We start from the raw sequence: 25,283 nt of genomic DNA, 5'->3' as shown, positions 1-25,283 counted from the left end.
CCCGGTGGCCGTAGGGCCCCGCCGCCCCCGGCTGTCGACCCCCGCTGTCGGGATGGGGCAGGAAGAGCTTTCGGTTCCCCCGGTATCTGCCGGGGCTGACCGGGAGCCGGTGGTCCCGCTCCGCTACCGGCCCCGAAGCCCTCGCGGCCCCGAGGAAACTCGGGATACCCCGGCAGCGTGGGCGGCAGCCCCGTGGCACCCCGTCTCCCGTGGGGACGCCCCACCGCCGGCTGGGGCGTCCCTCGGGGTCCCCCACCTGCTCCTCTCCCTCCTCTTCTTCCCACGCTGCCGCCGGTGTGCCCCCACGGGAAGGAGCGGCGGGACGGGGTCCCTGACACCCCCCCCTCCCGCCATGTCGGATCCCCACGTGTGCCGGCAGCGGAGACCTGGAGGGCGAAGGTCGGGGTCCGGCAGCTGCCGCTGGGATTGGGTCCCCGTGTTCCCTCCCGGTGCCTGTTCTGCATCACCCCGTCACCTGCCGCGTGTGTCCCCCCCACAGCCCGGTGGGGATTTGTCCACCCCACCCCAGTGGCTGCTGTCACCGGCCGTGCCGCTTGCGGCAACTGGCTTGGTTGGATCCGACCCCCCCTTCTCCACGTGTCGGTGTTGAGCCGGGCTCATGTGCCAGCGCCGTCCCGGCTCCTGCCTTCGAGCCCGTGGGCCGCTTGTCACCGTGCCTTGTCACCCTGTTGCCCAGACGTTGGTTTTTCTTGTGCCCAAATACAGGTTTTTTCTTGAGGTTGCAGGTGACCCGCTGCCATCCGAACGAGACCTTTGCTCGGGGCACCATGTCACGCCGGAGCCCGTTATGGCGGTGGGGACGGGTTTGGGGATGCTGGAGGTTTGGGGACACTGCTTTAGCTCACCAGTGGCGTGGGGAACCGTTCCTGCCACCCTGTGCCGTCTCATGCCCAACGAGCCAATTTTTGGGATGCTCAGGGAAAAAAAACTCACCTGGCTGCTCGTGCTGTCCCATCTCTGTCCGTGGGGACACAGATCCGTAGCGTGATTTTGGACAGGATGGTTGGTGTCTGCTGGCCGCGAGGCAGCCATGCACGGTGGGCACCGGCTCCTGGGGGCCACACGCACCCCCCCCATGCCTGGGGAGGGTGGGTGCTGGTGCCTGGAGTGTGCCCCATGGTCCCCCTTCCCTTCCCGGGGCAGGCAGCCCAAAATCCCTGCCCAGGAGGCACCCTGGAGAGGTGGGGGGGGTCCCTGGCTCTCTGTGGTCGCTGCTCTGCTTCGTGGTGGTGCCGCGGAGCCAGGAGTTGCCGGGGCCAGCCAGAGTGGTGCCGGCCACCTGCTGCACTGCGGTTCCCATCACAACTTTTGGAACTTGGAAGTTTTGGGTGGTTTTTTTTTCTGCACCTTCCCGATGCACATTTCCTGTGAAATTGTAGCGGGACCGCAGGGTTTGGGAGCAGAGAGGGGGCTTGTCCTGGCGCAGCAGAGCAGGATGGGGGAGCAGGGAGGCAATGGGGGTCAGGGCCCACCCCCCCACCTGGAAGAGGCACCATGAGCCCGGCTGAGGTTCTGCCCCATGGGGTGGGATGGGGCGGCAGCGGGCTCCTTCCTTTTGGGGGGCTTGAGGAGCTGGGGGAGGACGCGGAGTCCCAGCGGAGAGGTGCGGCACAGCGTGGCACGGGGGCCCCCGGCTTGGGGCTGAGCTGGGACCCTGCGTTCGTGAGTCTCCAGGTAAAGCTGGGGGCTGCCCCTCTCCTTGCCAGCACCTGGGGACCCTGCCTGGGGACCCTGCCTTCACCTCTCCCCATCCTTCCCATTCCTGCGATGGCTGTTAACCCTTTGTGCCCCGCAGTTGCAGCTCTGGATGTGAAGGTCTGGCCGACGGCTGTGCCGGCAGGACCCCGGTGCCGTCCTCTCCCACGCGTGGGGGTTGCCTCTGCGGTGGGAACCGGGTCCATCCGGATCGTGTCCCTGTGCCGTGCCCTGGCCTTGGCACGTCCGTCGCTCTCTCGGCTCAGCCTGCACTAACTACAGCTTTTGCAGCCCGGTTTAAGCCTGGTTTAAGCCCAGCTTTCTCCGACGAGGTGCCTGGCCTGAATTTTGCCAATGAGGAGGAGCACGGCTTGGGCTGGCAGGCTGCTTTGGCGGGGGTGAAGCTCGGGTGGTGGCAAGGTCTCCCAGGCCCATCGCTGTCGGAGCCCGGCCAGAAGCTGCTGCCCGTAAAGGTGCGTGTGGCTGCTCCATGGGCAGGGACGGGGGCACAGGGTGGTCCGGTGCTGGGGGTGGCATGCCCACCCTAAAGCACCATGTGGACCCACGGAGCACAGACCAGCTCCGCTAATGAACCTGTCCCCTTCCTGGGATCCAGGGTTTGTACTGGTAATTGGATAAAACAGTTGCAGCATCTGACTTGTTTCCCCATGCCCTATAAATTAAAGATTAAGGTTAATTACAGCGATGAAACCTCTAAGTCCTTAAGTATCAAGCACTGAGCCTTTGCCAGGGGTTTGCTCTGTGTACAGCTCAGGCTTAATTTGAAGCTCGATTCCCAGCTGCTCGAGCAGCGTACCAGTCTCTGCTGTGGGCACGGGCGCGCAAGAGGTGGCGTGGGGCAACAAGCGTGATGCTGTGGTACGACCAGACCCTTGGGGTCGGTGTGACAGGGCTTGTTTCAGTGAGGCTTGGTGTGAGCCGGTGTCCCTGGCGCTGGGATGGCGCTGGGTACGAGTCCTCTGGCTTTGGGATGCGCCGTGAGCATCCGTGGGGATTTCGGGTTGGCAGCAAGCCAGGGCGCATGCTGAAATCCAACCCGGAGGTTTTCTGTGAGCACTTCGGCAACATCAATCCCGCCTGCAGGGAGCCGATGCTGATTAAAACGGGAACAGGGTGATCCTCGGCATGCTCGCTCTGCCTGGCCGGGAGCCTGGCTTGGCGGCCGGAGCCGGCCCTGCCGACGCCGTGGCTGGCGGGTGTGTGGCTTGGGGTCTTGTATGGGGACAGAGCCATTGAGAAACCTGGGGGTTTTTGCAGGGTGAGGTGGTGCCGGTTACTGGAATTGAGTTGGGTGCGAGAAGGAGAGGTCCAGTTTGGGTCTCTCTCATTTCTGGGGATTCTCCCAGCAGTTTTTTCCGTATGGGTTTATTTTTCCAACCTCGATGCAGTTGCTTGGCGGAGGTTACTGCCCATCGCCGGTGCCCGTGGCCCCTTTGCTCCTAGCAGGTCAGATCCCGCGGTAAAGGTCTTGGCATCGTGGTAGGTAAAAGCATCTGCTCTGAGCGTGGTCCTCGCCCAGCGCTCCTGCAAGCCTCGCTGAGGCCGTGCCGAGCAGCCCGGGTGGTTAAAGCCCTCTTGCCGAGAGCGACATCCCTCTGGGCCGGCTGGCTGCAGGCACGTTCCCCCTCTGCGTGCCCTGTCCTTGGAGGCTTCCCTGGGGCAGCACCGGTGCCAGCTTTTCCCTGCCTGCATCCTCCTGTGCCGTGCCAGCAGCTGCGCGGAGCCCCTCGGAGTGCTGTGGGCACGGTGCCCTCCCAAATCCGGGAGTCCTGCTGTGGCAGCGGGGAGCAGTGGGGCTGCTGGAGCCCTGGGAGGTGGGTGGAATGGGATGGGATGGGGCTGCCCAGCATAGTGGTGCTCCTGGCTTGGAGCGCTCAGCAGCCAAAGCAGCCTGGGGAGATGGCCCGGTTGGGCTCATCTGACCCATCTGTCAGCACCAGGAGTAAAATCCCGATCTGCCCAGTCCTTTGCGTCATCCGCCATGCTGGGATCACCCTGCATTCAGTTGTGCTGCGCTCCAAAGGAGGGGATGGGATCTTTGGCAGGTACCACTGTGAAGGCGCAGGGTGCGGAGCTTGGCACCATCCCGCATCCCCGAGCAGAAAACCTGTGCCCGTGAGAAATTGTGCCCTGTGGTGCTGAGTTTCCCATGTCCTACCTGTGGCAGGATCCATCCCTGGAAGTCTCTCTGTCCGTGCAGCATCACCTGCCTGCGTGCTCAGCTCCGTCCCTTCTTTCCTTCCTTGCTCTCCTTTGCCGGCTGCTGCCGCCGGGGCCGGGGGACCCCCGTAACCCCTCTGCCTCCCCGCAGGTGCTGTCGGGCTGTGCCATCATCGTCCGCGGGCAGCCCCGAGGTGGGCCGCCCCCCGAGCGCCAGATCAACCTCAGCAACATCCGTGCCGGGAACCTCGCCCGCCGTGCCGCCGCGGGCCAGCCGGATGCCAAGGACACCCCGGATGAGGTGGGTGCCTCCTGCGAGCGGTGCCGCGCAGCCCCCCCCCGTCCCAAGGGTCATGGGTTGAGCTGGATGGGGTGGGAGGGGGGGTCTCCAGGCTGTTGACCCAACTGCAGACCACAGCACCCTCGGCTCGCCCATCGCAAGGGACGTTGCCCGTTCCCAGACCTGCTGCTGCCGTCCCGTGGGGCTCAGACAGCTCCCTCCTTGCCAGTGTTGCTACAGGATGAAACAGTCTCTTCAATCATCCTTTAAGGGATCCTTTCCCTGCTCCAGCCCCCCAGTGTGGATTTTGGGGTGGATTTCTTCTTCCTCACCCTGTTACGGTCACAAACATGGCCAGGACGGGGCGGGCATTGTCTGCTGGTGAGGACCAGGCACAGCTGGGCAGGGTCTGTGGGACCAGGGGAAGCCGGTGGTCCCTCCACGCTTCCTCTGCGGGGCTTTACCTGCTCCGGGGGCACAGGAGGCAACGGGGGCATTGCTTTGGTGCAGGCAGGGCTGCCTGTGCCGGCAGCTGTTGGGAGCAGTGGTTTTCTGTCGGAGGAAGCCCAGCCACGGCCACCCATCCTCCCAGCCCTGGGGGTGGTGCAGAGCGCTGGCAGCTAATTGCTCTCCTTGGGGAGTTTGTCTTCCAAACGCTGCTTCAGCCTTTAAATGTCACTCTTTTAAAAAATTATGCCTGTCAGGTTTGCTAATTGTTTATGAGCACGTCATGTTCTCTCCTCCGGACCGCGTTCCCCACCCACCCGCTGCGGTGGAGTGGGGCTGAGCTCGCCGGGGCTCCGGTGCGTTCCTGCCTCGGTGCAGAGAGGTGCCGGGGGGGGGGATGCGAGAGCCCCCTTCTCTGACCGGCCGCAGCGGCCGGTCCCGCTCTGCTCCTTCGCCACGGGCAGGAGCCGGAGGAGCCCCCGCCGCGTCCCTGGGAGCTGGGGCTGGTCCAGCCCCCTGCGTCACCCAGCTCCAGCCCTGCTCCTTCTGCCCCAGGAGCTTTCCTGGGCTCAGCTGGATGGGTCTGGCTGTGCTTGGGGAGCACGAGGCCGGCTGGAAAACCAACCGTGACCCCTTTTGGGAGGATGGGAGGAAGAGTGGAGGTGTTTCTCCTGCAGAGTGACAGGGTCGATTCCTCTGCAAGCTCGTGGGCTGCAAACAGCCTCCAGTGCGGTCCTGGGCTAATGCAGCACATGTGGAGGAGAGCGCGAGTCCCCCGGGGTGGGGAGCTGGGCTTTCCCGGCCACGTTTGACCCATCGTCTCACCTCGACTTCGTTCTCTCCAGCCCTGGGGGTTCCCGGCTCGCGAGTTCCTGCGGAAGAAGCTGATCGGGAAGGAGGTCTGCTTTACCGTGGAGTACAAGACCCCGCAGGGCCGGGAGTACGGGATGGTGTACCTGGGTAAAGGTGAGTGCAAAGGGCTCCGTCGGGCACCTAAAGACCTGGCGGGGAGCGCGCAGCGAGGTTTGCGGAGTGCGCGGCACTCGCAGCCGGAGCTACTGTCTGAGAGGGTGGGTTGGGATGCGGTGTTGGCAGCAGAAGGATGCATGTCCAGTTTTCCATGGAGCTCCAGCTTTTGGAGGGGAATGATGGCCAGCAGCGGTCCCGGCTGCCTGTGGGGTTGTGCAGAGCCGGAGCACGGCTGCGCTGTCTGGAGCTGCAGCTGCTGGTTGATGCACCACAGCACATGGACGCAAGCCATGGCATTAGGCGAATTCCCACAGGTTACCCCTTGCCATCCTTTTTGTCATTATAAATCTCTTCTTATCTCTGGCTGATTGAAGTCTCCCAAAAGGAATCGGCTTACCTGTGGCCCCTGAGGATGCGGTGGAGTGCCAGGAGCAAAACCCGGCCTAGCCGCTCAGCCCAAATGCTGCGTGATGCCTGCAGGCAGCACTCTCTGGGGCTCAGAGTAGCTTGGGGCAGGCAGCTTTTTTGGTGCTGGTGCAGGTGGGCTTTGGCTCCGGTTAAGTCCCCTTTCATGGTGAGCATGACACTGGACTGCACTCTGTTGGGTGCTGCGTCCCCTCTGCCAATAGCCCTGGCCGATTTTTGGTTCCAGCCGTGCTGGTGGATGAGTTTTTGGGCTCTTGCTCCCCATGGTTAGCCCTCAGCCATCGCCTGGTCTGGTGAAAGTAACGGTGAAAGTGGCTTAGAGGTGGCTGTATCCTGCTGCTGGCTTCTGGACCGCTCTGCTCTGCTGGGCTTAGCTCCTGGTTGGACTTCCCCTGCCCTCGGGTTTCAAGAAGGGGAAGGTGAGAGGGCGAGCGGGTGCCGTGAGGCAGTCCTTGTCTCCAAATATGCTCCCCGGCATCGCTGCGGCACTCGGAGCCTTTCCTGTGGTGGAAGCGGGAGGTTGGCTCGAACAGCAAACGGCTGGGACTTGCTCACCGCCACAGACGGGGCTCATCCCGAGGCAGCGTGGCACGAATGGAGCGAGTAGGGTCTGCGTGGAGGCCCAGGGAGAAAGGAGGTGGCCCGCGATGAGGGGGAAGATGGTCCCTCTGGGTCTGTGGCAGGAGTTGCCGGTGCCTTTGCCTGGGCAGGACGAAGAATGCCGGCCATTCGCTCCGCTGCACAGCCAGAAAGCCCGGCATCGCTGATGGCTCCCGGTTCGCCGCTGCAGAGGATCAGCGAGTGGATTTGTGGCCGTGCAGCTCCGCAGGAGGGCTGGAGCTCTCTCCTCGGAGGTTTTCAGGCTCAGCTGGACGTGGCCAGGGCCAGCGTGGCCCGAGGTGGGCAATACCCCGGCCTGGAGCCCCTTCCCACCAGCACCTTGTCACTGAGGGTGACCCAGGGCTGGCTTCCCACTGCCGCTGCATCCCGGCGTGCTCCAGCCAGCATCCCTACGGGGGTCCTCCTCCAGTGTGGGAATGCGAGACCCCCACAGTCCCCAGGCTGCAAGAAAGGGGAGCAGAGTCCTACGTGCTGCCAGGATGAGCCTGTCCCCCGAGACCACGAGTAACTGGATATCGAAGTTAGCTTCATGCTCATTCCTGAGCTTCCAGTTTGCTCGTGGGCTGGGGAACTGGGAAGCCCTTTGGGATGGGGATCCCCTCCTGCAGAGGCGGGGATCATAGTTTTGGGCCATCCTTCAGCAGGAAGCCTGGCAGGTCCTGACGTCGCGGTCTGCAACAAATAAACCTTGAAAGGGGTTTTGTTGTTTGGTGACACTGTGATCAGCGGAGTGCTCCCTTTCAGTCATCTGCAGCCTTGTTGTCTGTCATGTTAAGGACTCTTGTGCTGTGCCTCCCACGTAGGTGTCGTCCTTATTGTTAAATCCCAGCCTGTCATACCGTGGAGGTGAGAAATGAAGCATAAAATGTTTCCTGATGAAGTTTGTCAGGGTTTAAATACTATTAATATGGAAACGCTGCGACAGTTTCCCTGGCAGTGATGCAGCAGCTGTCTGCGGCTCTGGGCTTTGGAGTGGTGGGTGCTTTGAGGGGTGGGCACTTGCCATCACTCGCCAGTGGTGGCTGAGCCGGAGCAAAGGTGCTGGGGAAGAGTGGGGGTCCAGGCAGTGTCCTACACCCCCTCCCCAGCCACCCCCCGCTGCTGCTTGGGGCTGTGCAACCCTGCACCCTCCCTTCTGGGTGGGCAGTCAGGGGTTTCTCCTGGGGGATTCTGCCCAAATCTTCCTGTTTATCTGCTTTCCCAGGCCTGGGATTCCCCCCCCGGGACTGTGGCATTTGTCCCCTGCCTCCCTGGGAGCTCTGGCTCCTGGTAGCTGTGAAACCCCCATTTTTCTGTGGAGGAAGGGTGCCTTGTGTGGAGGCGCCCATTGCAGGTTGTGCTGGCAGCGCAGCCTTCATTGGAAATCCAGAGAGCCCCTTTGGTGCTGGGAGGGTATTGCCTGCCTCCCCTGGGTGCTGGGGACATCCCCTTCCCACGGAGATGGTCCTGGGTGACAGCAAGCCTTGCAGCCCAGTGGTGCATCGGAGCAATGTGCCGCCTTCCCACTTGCTTAGCTCTGATCCGGGGGAAATGCCGTCCCCAGGAGAGCCCTGTGCTCCTCTGCTCAATGCATCGTGCAGCCCATGTGCTGCTGGGACACCGGGCTAGTGATGGGAGCCTTTCGCTCCCGGGTTGCTCCGGCACTGGTTCGCTGGAATCGTCTTGGGAGCGCTTGCCAGGACCGAGGTCTGTGTGCCTCTGGGCCGCCCCACGTGCTGGTGGCTTGTCTCGCTGACTCCTCTTCTCCTCTCTCTGCAGACACGAGCGGCGAGAACATTGCCGAGTCCCTCGTGGCCGAAGGGCTGGCTTCCCGCCGGGAAGGGATCCGAGCCAACAAGTACGTATGCGGCTGCGTTCCTGCGCTGCCCCGGTGAGCCTGTGCTGAGCGGTCGCGCCGGTTCTCTGCTGTTATTTACCTGGGCATGGAGCCTTTGGGTTCCTCGGCTTTGGCCAGCCACCCGCCCCTGCTCCAGGGCTCTCTGCGGTGCCCAGGTTTCACAGGCTTTGGTGTCCCAGCACGGTGACCCCTTGTCTTGAGGGTTGGAGTGGTGAGGGGCTGGGGAGGGGGAGCTGGGTGTCTCCTTGCCCTGGATGCTGAAGGACCAGAGCTGTGGCCCTGGGCTGCAGAGCAGAAAATCTTCTGAAGCTCTTGGTTGCTGGAAAGTAACTCCTGGCGTGGAGTCGAGGTGCTTTAATTCATGCTAGAGAGGCGATGTGACGTTCCTGCCCCTCGTCCCATGTCCGGGTGGTGCGTTGCCTGTGCCAGTGCCATTGGAGCTGATGCCAATGCTTTGCCCCAACCCTGTCACGTCCCAGAGCAAGGGAGAAGCCTGGCCTTGACTGCGGTGTGCTGGCACCCCCCGGCACGGCCCTGGGCACCAGCTATCCTGTTCCAGGGGTGCGAGTTGTTTTTGTGTCACTGCTATAAATACCAGTCGGACGCTATTTCCATCCCCGCGCCTGCTGGGCTGGAAGCTTGCCCGTGTCGCTTCCTAAAACTGTTCCTGGCACACTTGGATGCTTTCCACCCAGTGTTTTCGGTAGTGCAGCCTGTAAACAGGTATGTTGAGTAAAGAGAGCGTGCATTGCCAAGGGCGTGGATTGGTTATTTTATACCCAGGCTTGTCAGTGCTGAAGCCTCAAGTGCCAGCGGGTCCTGCCTGCTGCCTGCCTGGGGACACAGTCCCTGTCCCAAGCCCTTGGGGAACGTGCTCTATGCCTGGTGCTGGTGGGCTCTGGATGCCCTCGGCAGAGGTCAGTGGCTCTGCTTTGGCACGGTCAGGGACCGCTGCAGGGCAGTGATGCGAAAGCCACTGCGCCCGTGCTGGAGGACCTGCAGAAGCTGCCTGCTTGCAGGGCTGCTGGGGCCGGGGGCGAGGAGCTGCTGGGAGTGGGTGCAGCACCGGTGGTGGAGCCTGGCGAGGACCGGCGGTGTTGGTAGGATGAATTGGGGTTCAGCTGGAGTCAGCTCTCACCACCCTGTCCTGATTCTGCACCTCCTGCATCGCTCTTGAGCTGCGGAGGTGGAATGAAGGAGGAAAGCCTCTGCCTGCCAGTCTGCTGGGGTTTTTGCACTGATTTTCTCCTGCTTCCCGTTGGAAATGTCCCCCTGGGACCCTGCTGGGGCTTGAGCCAAAGGGGGACCATGAGCCCGCACAGGGCTGGTCGTGAGCAGCCGTGGCTCGGTTCCTCTGTGTTCGTCCCTGCTTTCCAGCCAGCCTTCCCCACCAAATCCCCCTCGCCTGGCTCCACTGCAGGAGCACGTCGGCTGCAGCTGTGCCGCTGATCCCATCGGAGGACGGTTGCATGGCAATGCAGCTGCCCAGGACTTTTCAGGAGCTTCTGGACTGGCCCGTTGTGCCAGAGGGAAGGAAATCGGGGTGCAGGTTGGGTGCTGTTGTCTGCTGCTTGTGCTGGGGGCACCTGGGCAGCTCCACAGGGACCTTCTGGTGGCTTCAGGCTTGCGGGGGTCTGCTGCTTCAACCCCCTCCCACAAGCACACCCAGCGGGCAGGACACCCGGTGAAGCCGGTCACCCTGAGCCCCGCGATGACGGTGCAGGACCTGGACATGCAGCCCCCCTGGCTGGGTGATGCCGCTGCCATGAGCTCCGTCACCAGCGCGATGGGGCTGGTGCAGCACAGTTAGCACAGGGCTGAGCTTCCTGCAATTAAGTATCGCCTCGAGTGCATCGCTGCTCCACGTTTGCTCTCCTAATTCAAAGGGTGCATTAATTAATGGGTGCGTGAGGTGACTCTGAGCTACTCACTCATCAGCTACTTGAGTTGGGTGCTTCTGCAGTGCATTTGGGATTCATCAGGTTGCAGCTTTGCCCTGAGCTGAAGAATGCTAAAACGCAAATATCGCCAAATTTATTTAACAAGTTATGAGAGCACATGGCAGGGCTGGCTGTTGGCGCTGGGAGGGGGCTGCTGCTGCACTCTGCCTTTGGCGGCTGCCAGTGTGTGCAGGACTGGGGACAGTCCGTGGTTTGGCACGGCACGCAAGCTGCGTACCTGGGTTTGCTGTCCCTCCTCTCCCAAAGTGCGCTTTGCTGCTCAGGGAATCGGGGCTGCTGCTGCCCCGTCTCCTCGGGGCTGCCTTTTCATCGCAGTGCGCAAAAGCAGCCTCTGAAAGGGTTGCCTGGGCTAAACCTCCCCAATCTATCAGAGATGGTGCTTCCAGTGGCGGGTATTTGGACATCGATGGCGCAGCCTCTGTGCTGCGGTGCCGGAGAAACTTAATTTGATTTACTGTGTGTTGCTGTCAGCAGCACGAAGCATCGCTCACCAACTCACCCAGGCAGTGCCTTTTCTAGATGCAAGTGATCAAATCTCACTAAAGCATCCAGAGAAGTGCCTGGAAGATGGATGTTCCCGGTGATGGAACATGCAGGAACTGGCAGCGTCCCGCCTGCCCGGGGCCTGTCCTCATCCCGACTCGTCCTGTCCTCATCCCGACTCGTCCTGTCCTTGCAGCCCCGAGCAGAGCAGGCTGGCGGAGCTGGAGGAGCAGGCCAAGAGTGCCAAGAAGGGGATGTGGAGTGAGGGGACGGGCTCTCACACCATCCGGGATCTCAAGTACACAATTGAAAACCCCCGGCACTTCGTCGACTCCATGCACCAGAAGCCAGTCAACGGTAAGCTGGCACCAACTCTGGCCCTTGCTGCTGGGCGCTGCGGTCGCCCCTGTCCTCCATCCTCAGCTGCCTGCCTGCCCGCGGCCTCGGGGGCCGGTTGCCCACGCCGTGCTGTTTGGGTGCTGTTCCCGGCACCCTCTGGCCGCAAAGAGCTGTCTCCAGCTCCGCGGCTCCTGCCGAGCCCCTCCGCGGCAGGACCGACCTCTCTGCTTTTGCTCTGCAGCCATCATAGAGCACGTCCGGGACGGCAGTGTGGTGAGAGCCCTCCTCCTCCCCGATTACTACCTGGTCACCGTCATGCTCTCGGGGATCAAGGTGAGGCTTGGCCGCTGTCCCCTGTCCCTGGCAGGCATGCTCAGCAGTCCTCTTCGCAGCGAGTTCCTTCTTGAATTTGCACCATCATTCACCGTGCATCCTCCTCGGCACCTTTTGGCACTGGTGCAAGCGTACCGGTAACTGCCCCGGCTGCCATCCAGGGAGGGATGGAGGCAGGGGTACGGCTGCCTCGTTGCCCGCCGTGTCATCCTGCGTGCACCCTCCAGTAACAGGCTGGTTGCAGCCCGCGGTTGCGTGCGCGCCGGTGCGGGGTGTCACCACGGGGATGGGAAGAGGTTTGGGTTAGGCGGGTACCAGCTCCGCGCTGCCAGGCCCCGCAGCTCTGGGCTGTCGGACCCCCTGCAAGGATCCCCTGGTCGCTGGGTGAGTGGTCGTCCCTTGCTCTGCTGGCGTGGGCTGCCGTCGAGGTGGCTGCTGGTGCGTGGAGCCGAGAGCTCGGCCACCCGGCGCAGAGGACGGCTCTTGGGCTGGGGGTTCCTGGGGCGGACAGGGCAGAGCAGCCTTCCTCCCCAAGGAGGTTTCTCACCCCCTTCCCGAGGTTTTTAGGGGCCAGCCCGTGCCCTGACCGTCCCCTCCCCTCTGCTGCAGTGCCCCACGTTCAAGCGGGAGGCGGACGCCCCCGAAGTCCCCGAGCCATTTGCGGCCGAAGCGAAGTTCTTCACAGAGTCGCGGCTGCTACAGAGGGACGTGCAGATCGTCCTGGAGAGCTGCCACAACCAGAACATCCTGGGCACCATCCTGCACCCGGCAAGTGGGGCCGGCGGTGGCGAGGGGTGGGGAGAGGGTCCCGGTGGGCTGTCGGACAGTTGGTCATCACGTGCTGAAGATGCTAAAGGTGGTTGCAAGGTCCGGGTGCCTCCTCCAGTGAGGGCTCAGGGCAGCTGGGAGCCATGGGCTCTTTACTGGTGGCTGTGGGAAACCATGGTCCATCTGAGCAGCCCGCGAGGAGAGCAGAGCCCCATGGGGTGGTCTCCAATAGCCCTGGGGGCACCGGGTGCCGTGGCCAGGCCTTGCAGGGCTCTTTGGGGACCTGTGGCATCTAAGGGGCTGAGCAGGGCGAGTGCGGTGCTCCCCTCGCAGCGGGGCAGGGATGGGGGGGAGGCCAGCTCTCCTTGGGGGCGCGGGGGGAGATGTCGATGCCGCATGTGTCCCCCCCGCAGCTGAGCGCGCCCCTCCTCCCCTTCTCCGCAGAATGGGAACATCACCGAGCTTTTGCTGAAGGAGGGCTTTGCCCGTTGCGTGGACTGGTCCATCGCCGTCTACACCCGCGGCGCCGACAAGCTGCGCGCGGCCGAGAGGTGAGTCGGACGCCGGGAGCCGTGGGGCTGGGGGCTGGGGTGGGCACGCTCCGAGCTGCACCCGTGGGGTGCTTGGGGTGACTCCAGCCCCCTCTCCCCGCCCACGTGTGGGTACCCCTGGTGCTCTCCCGGGTGGGAGGTAGATGCGATCTCTCCTTGTGAGTCTGCGCCAGCCCCACTGCCTCTGCCAGGGCTTTGCTGGACAATTTAATGTATGGCATGTCCGTCCCCACTGGGGACGCCAGCCCGGGCATCACGCCTGTCCCGTCCCCATCCCCCCCCGCCAGGTTCGCCAAAGAGCGCAAGTTGAGGATCTGGAGGGACTACGTGGCCCCCACGGCAAACCTGGATCAGAAGGACAAGCAGTTTGTAGCCAAGGTGAGTGGCTGGCAGAGCAGGCGAAGGCGCTGGCAGGGTCTGCCTGCGTGGGGGCAGAGGGCAGGGTGCCCGGCTGCCCGTGCCGGACTCTGCGTGTGCTGGGACAGACCCCGCAGGGTTTTGCCTCTGCTACATCCCTGCCACGGACCGCGGTGTGAGACCATCCAGGCGCAGGCTGGGATCTCGGGCAGGCCTGGGGTGGGAAGAGGTGAAACAAAACGAGGGAAGGGGAAGGGCTCAGGGTGTGTGGGGAAGGGCTGGTGGGTGCCCTGGGACCTCGTTTGCTGGCTGGCTGGGTGCCGCAGAGATGCTCTTGCCCTGCCTGCCGCTTTCCTGCCTGCAGAGGGATGCTTGCCCTCAGCAGAGTTTTCCTTCCTTCTCCTGCCTGCGTTTCCAGCACTGTGTCCAGGCACCAGCCCCACGGCAGCCCCTGCCCCGATCCCGGGGGGTTGCTGGTGTGGAGCTGTGGGGGGTTCGTGGGGCAGACCCCCTGGCTGGCACCTCCCTGCAGTGGCTGGCCCAGCTCCGGGACCGCTAGCCCCATACACCAGAGCAGCCCCCGGGATGCCCCCACTGCCCGCGTTCCCACCGTATGGAAACCGTGCCTCCCCTGCCCTGGCGCGGTTCGGAGAGCGTAGCCGATGCAAAAGGAAGGATGCGAGGGGAAGGTCGGTGGGGCTGACCTGGTGCTGCCCCTGCCTTTGGGTGGTGGGTGTCCCTGCGGACGAGCATCTCACCCGGGAGCGTGGCGGTGGGACGCGGTGGGATGTGGGGATCTGGGCACCGTTCGGGGAGTGGGGGGGCGGGGGGGGGGAGCAGCCCGCTAGATGGTGCTGCCGGCTCACCCAGCGCAGCAGCCGGGGGGCCTTCGGTTCTGGTGGAAACCCTGGGAAATGTGCAACAGCTGGGTTTCTTGGAAAGTCAGCTTAACGCCTGTGCTCCCTGCCCCGCATCCGGGTCAGATCCTGCCCCCGGAGCATCCTTCCAGCTGCTCCATCCCTGCTGCGAAGGAAACCGGGTTTGTGCCCGGGTACCTCTGCCTGCGGGCACAGGAGCGAGCCGGGCTGCTCCTTTCCCTGCCTGTCCTGGTGCGGCCGGCGGCAGGGCTCGGGGCAGAGCACGCCTGGCCGGGCACCGGCTGCGGGAGCTTTGGAGCTGCCGGGCAAGGCAGAGCCAGGAGCTCTCGCAGCTGGTCTGGTCTCAGCCACGCGATGCAACCGGCTTAATTAGTTCATCCGCGCGGTGCTGTCACCGGCAGCTGTGCGGCAGCTCCGGTCCTGCGGAATGAGGCTGGGGAGGTGCTGGCTCGCGTGTTAACTCTGAGATTGCGCCCTTCTCTGCAGCTGGCTGTTTGTCAGCTCAGATATGGCTGGTAGTAGCGGTAGCGGAGGTCCCCCCAAAATTCCCACCGGCTTCCCCAGGTGCTGAAGGGTTTGCAGGGCTTTTCTTCTTCGAGTGGCGTATGAACGTGCCCCATGTGCCCAGCCCAGAGGGTCTCTGAGATGTCCAGAGGTGAGAGTCCATCCCTGGGGAGAAGGACTGTGTTTGGAGATGCTGCTATTGCAGTGAAAAGCAACACCTGGGCAAATGCCCCTGCGGGCATGGGGCTGGCCGTGCGAAGGCGCTGGCGTGCTCGCAAGTGCCATCCTGCCGCTGGCAGAGGCTGCTGCCGGAGCCCGCGCCAGGAGCCGGCACGGGGGCCGTTAGTCATGCTTTGCTCAGCAGCTTGTGGAGGGGGTGGGTGGACGGTCCTGGCATTTCAAAGATGGCCGTTATTTTGTTGAATGTCTCGTGTGCAGGCTGGGACGCTGGCGGAGAGCTGCAGCAGGCAGGTCTCTTGTCCCGAGCACCCCTGGCAAAGCAGCAAAGGTGCCTGCGGTGGGTTTGGGCCCGGCGGCATCTCCAGCCCTTGTGCCAGGCGTTGCCATGGGGCAGCCATCCCCCCAGGAGCGGTGGGAATCCACCCCTGGTGCCGTGGAGCGGAGGGGACCCCGATGTGCAGGCTGCATCCCGCTTAAGGTCCTGGGGCAGAGCGTGCAGGTTGGCCCCCCGGTTCTGGGCACAGCCCCTCGCTCTGCTGGGGGTCCCCCCAGGCTGGGACCACTCGGCCCCCTGGCTCGCCGCAGGCTGGAGTCTGCTCCGGCACAGTTTGGCTGCCCTGGCTCTGCAGTAAGAGCCCCCAAACACGGTTAAGCGCCGTGATGCCATCCTGCTTCCTGGGGAGATGATGCAGAATTTCTCTGCCTTCAGTTAAAACCTGCTCTTTATGCAGGCCCGTGCAAATCAGCATTTAGGGAGCTGTCAGCCGAAGCACCCCCCAGGCACCGTCAGTTTTGCAGTGTCAATTTTTGGTCTTTTTCCCTTCCCGGGAATTGTAAGTGACAGGGAAAATCAGGACAAATGCCCGCACGCCTTGGAGTGCCGGAGCTGAACCCAGAGCTGGGCACATGCCCAGCCTCCCCGAGGAGCCCCGTGAGCCCCCATCCGTCCTCCCGGTGCCCTGCAGAGGGGTCTGAGCACCCGCAGGCAGGCAGGCAGCGGGCAGGCAGCGATTGCTCGGGCGCTGAAGCCGCCTCCGTGCTCGGCAGAACGCCGAGGTGCTCGTTTGCAGCGGCAGAGCTGACGTAGGAGCTGCCAGGGGGTGGCGGGGTGAGGAGGAGGAGGAGGAAGATCCCAACCTGTCTTTGCACTGTTGAGCAACCGCGGCAAATCAGCTCCGGCTAATTTTGGATCCTGATGCCGTCGCGGTCAGCTGCCGGTGCTTTGAGCGGAGGGGTTGGTTTGGGGAGAAATTAAGGCTTGGCCTCAATTGTGGATTTGATGCCTGTGAGTGGCAAGAAGAAAAGCGGTGGAATAAAAATTTGAAGGGGCTGGAGGCTTTCTCCTGAATTCGCTACGTCAGCTTGTCTTAGAGCACCCAGGGATTTGGGACAGCGCTGCTTAGAGTTGAATACATTACGCTGAAAGCTATCCTCTGCCAAAAGCTGTTTATTGTACGTGGGGCTCAGAGGGCTGTACGATGTTGTGTCGTCCCATCTCCCCGCTGTGGGGCAGGATCAGCCCCCTCAGGGCTGGGGGGGTGAGGTTGAGAGCAGCCGCTTGCCTGGGGCACTCTGGGCTCCGTGGGCAGCCCCTCGGCCGCATCCAGGCTCGCTGGCTGGGCTGTGTGTTAGTTCCTGCCATGCACTGGCTCCAGCACTTTGCAGGTTGGAGGAGGCAGTTGTGGATGAGCTGGGCCTGTGTATATTTTTTTTTTTCTTTTTTTTTTTCCCCCCCTGCTTTGCAAAATGCTCGGAGCCTTCATCGTGGCCAAATCATCTCAGCTCTCAGTGGGATCTGCCAGAGCCAGCCTGGGAGCTGCTGTCCTGCTGAGCTGAGCGCCAGACCCTGCCAAAACCCCTCAAAAAGCAGTTTCCTGGTCGGGGGGGGGGCAGCACTGGCCCCTCTCTCGATGCTGGGTACCACCTCCCAAAGTGCCACTGTCCCTGTCTTGCAAGGTCAGGGTGCAGGAGGTCCCTCCTGGCTTTGGGGATGCTCCCTGTGCAGCAGCCTGTCCCGGAGCCCTTTCCCAGGAGAGCTAACGAGCTGCGCTCGTTACTGCTGGGCAGGGAGTACAGGAGCGGGCTGCCCAGGGGGGCACAGTGGCAGCTGGGGGAATGGCCCCATGGTCCACAGGGGTCCTGCTGGGTCGAAGCCCATAGCGAGGGCAAGCGCGCAGGGCGAGCAAAGCGCTGGGGTGGAAAATTGGAAACCTTGTTGGGATCAACACTCTCAGTGAGAAAAACTTCTCGCACAAAAAAAATATCGACAAGGCACCGCTCTGACCTTCTTGCCCCAGGGGAGCAGTGATGGGGGCGAGGGTGGGAAGCCTGGCGGGGGCTCAGCGGTGGGTCACTGGAGCCCATCTGCTTGCAGGGGCTTCACCCAGCCCTCCCATCCATGCACCCGGCTGGAGGAGCCTGGGCTTGGGATGAAGGCTGTGTCCTGGGGGGTTTGGGGAAGCAGTGCTGGTGGAGCATGCAGGCTCTGCAAGAAGTAGCTGTGGAGATTTAAAAAAAAAAAAGTAATAAAAAAAAATCCTTTCAATCCATTTATCAAAGTGCCTTTTGAGGCAGGTGAAGCCACAATAAATACTGGATAAAGGGAGCTGGCCACAGCAAGCTGAGAAATTGTTAGCAAGAAAAATGGCATGGCCCCTGAGGCGGTGCTGAGTCTCCCGTTTCGCTGCCGTTGTGCCCCCCTCCTGCCCGCGGGGTCCCTGGGGAGGGGGCCGCAAAGCACCTTCTGCTGCTTCTATGCACGGGGCGATGCTGCCGAGCCGGGGCCACAGCTCCTGGCTGGAGGAGGGTAGAGGTGGGCACCCAGGGATCACCCTCCGCTCCCGCTGCCACCCTGCCCTGTCCTGCCTGGGACTTGCAGCCTCTGGGTGCCCCTGCCCCGGGTACCACGTCCTGCAGCATCCCATGTCCCCGCAGAGACACATCGCAGCTGGGTCAGCCCGGCTGAAGGTCCTTGCAAGTTAATTTCTGCCGGGAAGGGGATGCTCGGGGGGGCTGGAGGGGCTTGGCGAGTCCTTGGTGCCAATTGCCGGCTCCTGCACATAAACCACGGCTGTGCCGGGAGCTGGCGGCTGCCTGCCAGCGGGAGCCTGCCCTGCTGCCGCCTCCTGCCAGAGAACAAATGAGATCTGACCGCAGCTCCGACATGGAAGTGCGGAGTTGCGCGTGATGGATGTGTAATGCGGCGCAGGATTTGCCCCTGGATCTGACCTGCAGCTCCCCTGGCTGCAGTATCTTGTCTTCATGGCTTGCTTTTTCTAAGCCTTCTGCGAGAGGGAAGGGATAGATGCCCGATGCGCTGCTGGGGTCCCATCCTGACCCCTCCAGCGGCGAGGATGCCCTGAAGCATGAGATTTGATTACTTCGCTTAGCATGCAAACTGCTTTGGGCTCGGGTCTGCCTATGAAAAGCAAAGGATCTGGGTCCCAGGAGAGGCCGAGTCAGTAGGTAGGGACGTCCCCCGGGGGGGTTTGCTGTGCCGAGAGGAGCCCTGGCAATCCTCGATGTCTGCTTTAATTTTAATTCCTATAATCCTGTTATCCCTCTGGCTAAGCACGTTTTGAGGGACTGATGTGCTTGCTGGGGCAAAAAGTGCTGTAAGTGGAGCAAGTGTGTGCCCTCCTCACTCCGCTTCCCGCCCCCCCCCCCCCCCCCCCAGCTCTGGCTCAGCTCTGGGGGGATGCCTGGGGCTGTGCTCCCTGGGCTTGTCATGGATGAGCGACAATGGGAACCTTTTGCTCTGGTATGACTCGGGGGACTGGGTTTGTGCTGGGAGCGGGTAGGGGAAGGTCTGTGCCCTGCCAGTGGCAATACCTGGGTACCTTGTCCTGCTCTGCTTGCTGCCGCTCCGTCCGGACTGGAGAATGGTGTTTAATGAAAACTGAGGAGATTAAAACAGCATGCCCTGAGCCCTGCTGTCCTCCGCCTGCCTGCACAGCCCTGCCTACCTTTGCCACCAGTTTTTCTAATTAATTTGCTCCCTGGGTGCATGGAGAACCACCAGCCAGGACACGCTGTTGCACAATTGTCGGGTGGAAGAGCCTTTGCTGCAGGCTGTGCTCTCTCCCTCCTCTACGTGCGGTCATCCGTCATCTGGTATCGGTGCCTGTGGTCCAGTCCCCTATCTGGTTTTGTTTCTGGAGTGAAACCCTGGGGGGCTGAGCCACGGCACGGGATGGCACATAGCTGGCGATGTGCTGGTGTGCCGCGGCATCACCATCCGGGGACCTCGCAGGGCTCTGACCAGCGCTGAGCTCCTCGGGCTCGGGGAGCAGGACCACGGATGCACTGCTGAGCCGCAGTGACCCACCGGGCACCGGGAATGGGGTTGGAGCCACTGTCTCCGTGATACCTGTTGGGGGCTGAAGCTGGGGTGGGTCGGGGTGTGTGCCGGAGCCCGGGCATTGTTGCGGCAGTGCCCGGCTCCGGAGCTTGTGCTGTCTGTGGGCATGGTGTTCACCACGGCCTCTCTCCCTCCACAGGTGATGCAGGTGCTGAACGCGGACGCCATCGTGGTGAAGCTGAACTCTGGGGACCACAAAACCATTCACCTGTCCAGCATCCGACCCCCCCGGCTGGAGGGGGACAGCACGCAGGTGACCGTGGGGACGCGTGGCAGGGACGTGACTGTGGGGTGAGATGGGGAGGGTGCTCTGCTCTGCTCCCCAGTGGTGCAGCTTCTCTGATGGGCAGCAGTCGCCGGCGTCCGTGACCGTCCCTGGATGGAGTCCCTTCCCCATGAGGCTCCTCTTCCATCTGGCCTGACCCCCGCCCCAACTCAGCACTCCCTTTTTCTTCTTGGGGGAGCCCCATCTCACGGGATGCAAGGGGCTTTGGGGAAGGTTTGAGCATGCACTCTGATGGCTGCAGGGAGACTGATGCCTCCCTCGTTCCCTGCCTCAGTTTCCCCCTCTGTATTGCGGTGCCATTGTGGTTCTCTGCTCTGGGGAGGTAGAAGAGCCCCGTTTCCAGGGTGTGTGGCTGTGGATGATGCACGGTGGGATGCTGCTTGGGGCTGTGCAGGTGGATGGGTGCCCCGTCGCTGCGGACTCGTGCCCCTCAGTGGATGGACACACAGGCAGCAGGGGAGCTGCTGCCCGGCATCCTCGGGTCCTTTGTCACCCACAGGCTTTGGGCTGGGGCTGTTCCTTTGCTCAGCGGCGCAGCAGCAGCTCTGCCCTCCCCTTCCCCTGCAGCCTGATGTTTGCCCATCGCTGGAGGGGGGAGAAACAGGAGGCTGCAGGGCTGCTGGAGATTATGCAAAGCGTGCAAAACCCTTTGATTTTCCTTTTCTTCCCTGCTGTGCCATTCAGCGAGGTGCTCAGCCGTGCAGCCCCCGAGCATCTCTGCCCTCCACTGTGGGGCTGGCTGGGGTCAGGGGGTGCTCCCCTCCTTCCTCCCTGCATCCGAGAGGAGCGGGCTCCTGTCCTCCGGCTCAAAGGGATGCTCCGGTGTGACTCTGGAGACCTGCAGTATCAGGATCTGATGGGGAAATGCTGGGGACTGAAGTCATCGGGAAAACGCTGCATTGTTCGTGCACAGTTTGGTCTCCGCTGTGCTTGGTTTAAGCATGTTGCAAGCCGGCGTGTACTGGACCTCAAGCCCCGCGCTCGGCAGTGACATGAAAGCACCCGAAATAAGCTCTGCTGTGCGGCTGCGGGTCGCACGCTGAGTCCCCTTCACCTCCGCTCAAAAAACCTCTGCTGGGCTGGGAGCCAGGATGCTGGTTTGATCCCCGTGCCCCTTTCTCTGCACGGAGCGGGTGGTGACGGGGGCAGCCGGTACGTGCCGGCAGGGCTGTGACCTGCGGCGTGGGCACAGAAGCCAGGTGCTGCCCGCCTTTGCCTGGCGGCAACTGATCTGAAACCATCCAAAAGCTCCTTAGGGCAGGGATTTATCTGCTTGCCTCTTCTTTCTTTCTTTTTATTCCCGCCCCCCCTCAATGGCTGATGCACTCAAGAGCTGCTGAGACCCCCGCCAAGCACCTGCATTGTTCCTAGCAGAATCCTCCTCCTCATCCAGCGCCTCTCGAGATGGCGAGGAGCGCTCCCACCTGCGAGCGGGAGGAGGGCTTTCCAGCCGGGAGCAGGAAGCCAACCTTCACCCAGGATTACGCGAAAGCTGCCTTTTCCAGGGCTGGTTTTTTTTTTCCCCGAACGGCACCGATGCGCTGAGCGCCGGCCGGGGCTGGCCTGGCCGCGCTGCCGAGTGACGGCACTGCGTGCCACGGCTCCCCGAGCTGTCGGTGTGCGCAGGGGCAGAGCCCAGGTTGCTGTGGGAACAGTAATTTGGAAATTCCTCCCTCCTAGGATGCCGCCTTGTTTTGTACACACTGAATTATGAATAACTTCCCAGATTAGCTTCTCCCTCCCGCTGTTTCTCTGGCGTCAGCGCCGGGCGGACGGGAGCCGCCGCGAGCCGAGCAGCATGCTTGCACGGCAGGGAGGGCATGGGGTGGCTGCAAAGCGGCCACCGGTGCCGGTTGCGGGGGGGGGACACCCGCTCCCTCGTGCCCCACCGGCATCGTGCGGCGCTGCCGGGAGGAGCGCGGTTTCTTTGCGGAGCGGTCGCGGTCTCCAAGGAGACTGCAGAAAAGCAGCTGCCCCCCGCCACGCTGCCGGCTCCCCTGGCAAAATCCTTTGCTTGCTTCGGCACTGCGGCCCCGGCGTGCGGGCGGTTGCCTTCTCCCTGCCAGCAGGGAGCTGCCGGGCTCGCCGCCGTATGTGGTGCAGCCCAAGGGATGCCCTGAACGCGGGCTCTCCCCCACCTCGCTGGGTCTGGGGTCTCGCTGCAGATGCCCTAGCACACCAAAGTTGCCGGATTGCAGCCAAGTCACTGGTCCGCATCTGGCTTCTCGTTTGGGGAGCTCGTTGTGTGGAACAGGCTCGGCATTTGGAAAGATCTGCGCTTCTAGATTGCATCCAGGGTTTGCAGGTGCCAGGTCCTGCTGCCAGACCCCCCGGCGGTGTGAAGTTACCCGTCCTTACGAGCATGGCCTGGCCAGCGCGTCCCCAGGTCCTGCAGCACCGCTGGGGAGCGAGAGCTGCTTCCATCTTCCTCCTCTCCTTCCTTCTGCTCCAAGAGCTGGAGCAGCCGGTGCTCCAGAGCCCGTCCTGCCCCGGTCTCGGGGGGAGCCTGCGCGGCTCTGACGGCCGTAGTGATGAGATTCAGAAAATACCCATTTGGGTACTTGGCCTGCCGCCGCTGTGCCAGCCTCTTGCTTGGGCACCCCCAAACCAAGAGTGTTTCAGGCCCCGGCACCGGTGTGAGCTCTCTTGCCCTTCGTGGTCTCCCCAAGGCTGCCGGTGCGTGCCCTTGCACCATGCAGGAGCGAGTTCGGCCACCCTAGCTTGTGGGTGCCCCAGTTAAACCTCATTTATTTCTTTCTGGGTTTTATCCTTCTTTAGGCCCTTCTGCATCTTCATCTCTGGCTCTGCTTATGCAGTTGCTTAATTACCTGTGAATGCAATTAATGAAATGTTTACGCCCCCCTCCCCTTCCAGATCATTTGTTTTAAAAAAACCAAAAACCATCCAAAAATCCAACAACTGACCAAAAAAGCCCTAGCCAGACGAGCTAGGCACCTTGCTCAGCTGCGTGCCCCTCTCTTCCCCACCCCTGACTTGGTGCTTTGCTTCTTGCAGGGGGGTGCTTTCTGGCCCCGAGCTCCCCCAGCCCCACGGTGCCTGGGGACCCTTGGCTGCTGCTGCTGCTGCTGCTCCCCTTTAATCCCTGCTCCAGCTCCTGCGCTCTGGAGCTTTCTGCACTGGGGGGGCTCAGCGTGGGAGACCCCGATCCTAGCTGCCCTTGCAAAGATGGAGCCTGAGCTCAAGGCATGCACACACACATATATATATATATATATATATATATTTTGGGTTGGTTTGGGGCTGTTCTGGAAGGCTTTACCCATGAGGTGTTGCGTGGGGGTCCGGCAGCTCCGTAGCGGAGCGCTGGGGCTCGGCAGCGTTGGCTGCGAGCTGCTTTGCCCGCGGTCAGTGCTAGACGTGTACCCACCATAGTAGGTAGCATGTAGTTAGCGTGGCCCTGCCGGGGAGATCCATCTCCATCCCGCTGAGCGCAAATTGGTCCCAAGGCACCTGATCGAGTAGATGGGAAATGACAAACTGAAAATTCAGCGTAATAAAATCCTACAGCCTTTCATCTCCCGCCTTCATCACCCAGCGCGAAATGAATCCTGAGAGCAGTAGCTGATAACGTTTAATATCTCTATCGCTTGTCTCTGTCGAGGAACATAATGTATTCAGATGAAGATGCATCTCCCCTTGCTGCCCAGGTGCTGGGTCTGCAGGTGCAGCGCCAGTGCCGGCTGGAGCCCCTCGCCGGGACGGCTGGAGACCCTCACCGGGACGGCTCCCTTGGTTCGGGGCAGCACCTCCGCAGCAGGATGCAGCACGGCTCCTTCCCACTGTTCAGTGTCAAAAGCCAAATGTTCCTGGCAATCCTTCCCCAGGCCATGTCCTGCCACCACCATGGGCTTAGCGGCTCGCCGGCCTGGAGGCTGAGCTGTACCGCTGCGCGCACCGCGGCTGGTGCTGCCCTCGCCTCCGGTGAAATTGCCTGGTCCTTGTTTGGCCAGGCTGGAGCCAGGGCTGGTTTCTGCCATGTTTAAGCCCACAGTTTTGAAGCGCTAGCTTGTTTGACAGCGTGACCTCATTTCACAGCTGTGGGCCACATCTGGGATTCGAAACGTGGGGTGCTCCAATCTTTTGGGGTGAACGAGGCGTCTCTGGGCACGGGCAAGCCCTTCCCCATCGCTGCGGCTGACGCCCATCGCTCCGGCATCCCGCACCGCTCGGCCCTCGTACCCCGTGGTGGGGTTTGCGGTCCGTCCGTCTTCGGCCGAAGCAGGTGGCCGGCACGTCGGACCCGACCGAAGGCAGAGCAGCCCGTGTCGCTGGTGTGTGTTTCCGTGGGACGGGAGGCAGAGCAAACCCCCGGGGAGGAGCGGTGGCTGCGAGGGGCTCCGACCTGCCGGATCCGCGGGCGCTGCTGGGTCCGTGGGCAGCAAGCGGTGATTCTGGCTCAGGGACTGGGGCTTTCCTGGGTCTCGGTGTCACCACCGTTCCTGGCGTTCGGGAGGTTTCAGCTTTGCTTTTTTTAATCAGGAATTCGCTCCCTCGGACAGCTAAATTACAGAATCTCGTTAACGGCTCTGTGCTCTAGCAAGCTATATTTGCCCAATTGATGCAACGGCAGTACAAATCTGCTCCAATCCCCCGATTTATCTAAATTGATATCTTAATTGGTAATACTCTTGGAGTGGGGGAGTCAAACACATGGACCCTGATTCAAAGAGAAAAACCAGGGAAAAAAGCCATCCTGCTGGTGGTGGGTTGGATGTTTTTGAAGTCTGAAAGTGGGGCAGTGTCTCCCCTGGCCGGTGCGGGGCTGCGGGGAGGGAGGCAATTGCTGCTGGGGGGGCTTGAGGTTTTGGCAACTCCAGGGCCCCTCCTCAGCCCTGGGAGCTGGAGGGAGGAGGTGGAAAGGGAATCAGGAGCAGAGATGTCCCGGCTCCTTTCCTGGTTGTGCTGCTGCTCCGGGACTCGAAGGTCCCTGCTCCTGCCTGCGCAGCAGAGATAAGGTTGACATTGGCGGTGGGGGATTTCTTCAAGGATTGTCTGGACAGCCCTCAGGCACCTTCCAGCCGTATTTTCTGAGGACACAAAGCCAAGGCTGTCTGGTTTTTCTTGTTTATCCTGGATGCTGCCTCACGCCTGTCACCCACTCTGCACTGACGCTGGTGTTGGGGTGCTGGGGTGGGCTCTTGGGCACCTTTGGGTGCCTCCAGCCCTCTCCAGCTGGAGCACAGGGTGGTGGGTCTCTGGAGGAGCAGGACCCCGGTGCTGCGCCTGCTCCAGCTGCCGGGGCTCGCCGGCTGCCAGCGTGCTGCAGGAGCGACGGCAAGCCTCACGTCTGCCGGGAGTGCGTTTGGCACGGTGGTAGCTAATTGCAAAGCTGACACAAGCGTCAGGGCTGTCACCGCACTGGGCAAACTTGGAGGAGCAGGCACTGCCACAGACAGAAAGCAGTGAAAAGCTGAAAATGTAGGGAAGCTGGAAATGGCTTCAGAAAAAGAAAAAAACAGACGGATTTGGGCTTGGATTTTTTTTTTTCCCGCTCTCAAATGAGCATGTGTGCGGGTTCCTTGGCTTTCTGATATGTTTCCAAAGGCAGGGAACTGCTGGCTCACGTTGGGCTGCGAGCAGATGAGGGATTAGCCAGCCACTGTGCCTGCCAGCCTCCGGAGAGCGGGAGATGTCACCCATGAGGGGTCCTTGTTCCCGGCCGGTGGGGACCCTCACAGCCAGGGATCAGCCGGGCACTGGGGCTGGCAGGGAGGGCGAGCCCGCAGCCATCAGGCTTGACCCGCCGGCTGGTCTCAGCATCTCTGGGATGCAGGGTCCCACAGTG

At 62.2% G+C, this 25,283-nt stretch overlaps 2 protein-coding genes across 2 annotated transcripts in view; one reads left to right on the top strand and one right to left on the bottom strand.

The window, feature by feature from the left end:
* PAX4 (paired box 4) overlaps positions 1-464 on the bottom strand; it is a 17,122-nt gene extending 16,658 nt beyond the window's left edge. The window contains exon 1 of the mRNA XM_010566049.1: positions 128-464. Coding sequence (XP_010564351.1) covers positions 128-464 — 337 coding nt within the window. The remainder of the gene's footprint in view (positions 1-127) is intronic.
* Positions 465-1,515: 1,051 nt separating this feature from the next.
* Positions 1,516-25,283, top strand: part of SND1 (staphylococcal nuclease and tudor domain containing 1) — a 124,298-nt gene continuing 100,530 nt past the window's right edge. The window contains exons 1-11 of the mRNA XM_010566048.1: positions 1,516-1,624; positions 2,035-2,189; positions 4,049-4,198; positions 5,470-5,590; positions 8,399-8,477; positions 11,118-11,278; positions 11,502-11,593; positions 12,203-12,361; positions 12,806-12,912; positions 13,200-13,290; positions 19,331-19,444. Coding sequence (XP_010564350.1) covers positions 1,516-1,624; positions 2,035-2,189; positions 4,049-4,198; positions 5,470-5,590; positions 8,399-8,477; positions 11,118-11,278; positions 11,502-11,593; positions 12,203-12,361; positions 12,806-12,912; positions 13,200-13,290; positions 19,331-19,444 — 1,338 coding nt within the window. The remainder of the gene's footprint in view (positions 1,625-2,034; positions 2,190-4,048; positions 4,199-5,469; positions 5,591-8,398; positions 8,478-11,117; positions 11,279-11,501; positions 11,594-12,202; positions 12,362-12,805; positions 12,913-13,199; positions 13,291-19,330; positions 19,445-25,283) is intronic.

The sequence above is a fragment of the Haliaeetus leucocephalus genome, unplaced genomic scaffold (genome assembly GCF_000737465.1).
Source record: "Haliaeetus leucocephalus isolate CR32 unplaced genomic scaffold, Haliaeetus_leucocephalus-4.0 Scaffold202, whole genome shotgun sequence".
Lineage (NCBI taxonomy): Eukaryota > Metazoa > Chordata > Aves > Accipitriformes > Accipitridae > Haliaeetus > Haliaeetus leucocephalus.
This window is presented reverse-complemented; position numbering and strand designations above follow the sequence as displayed.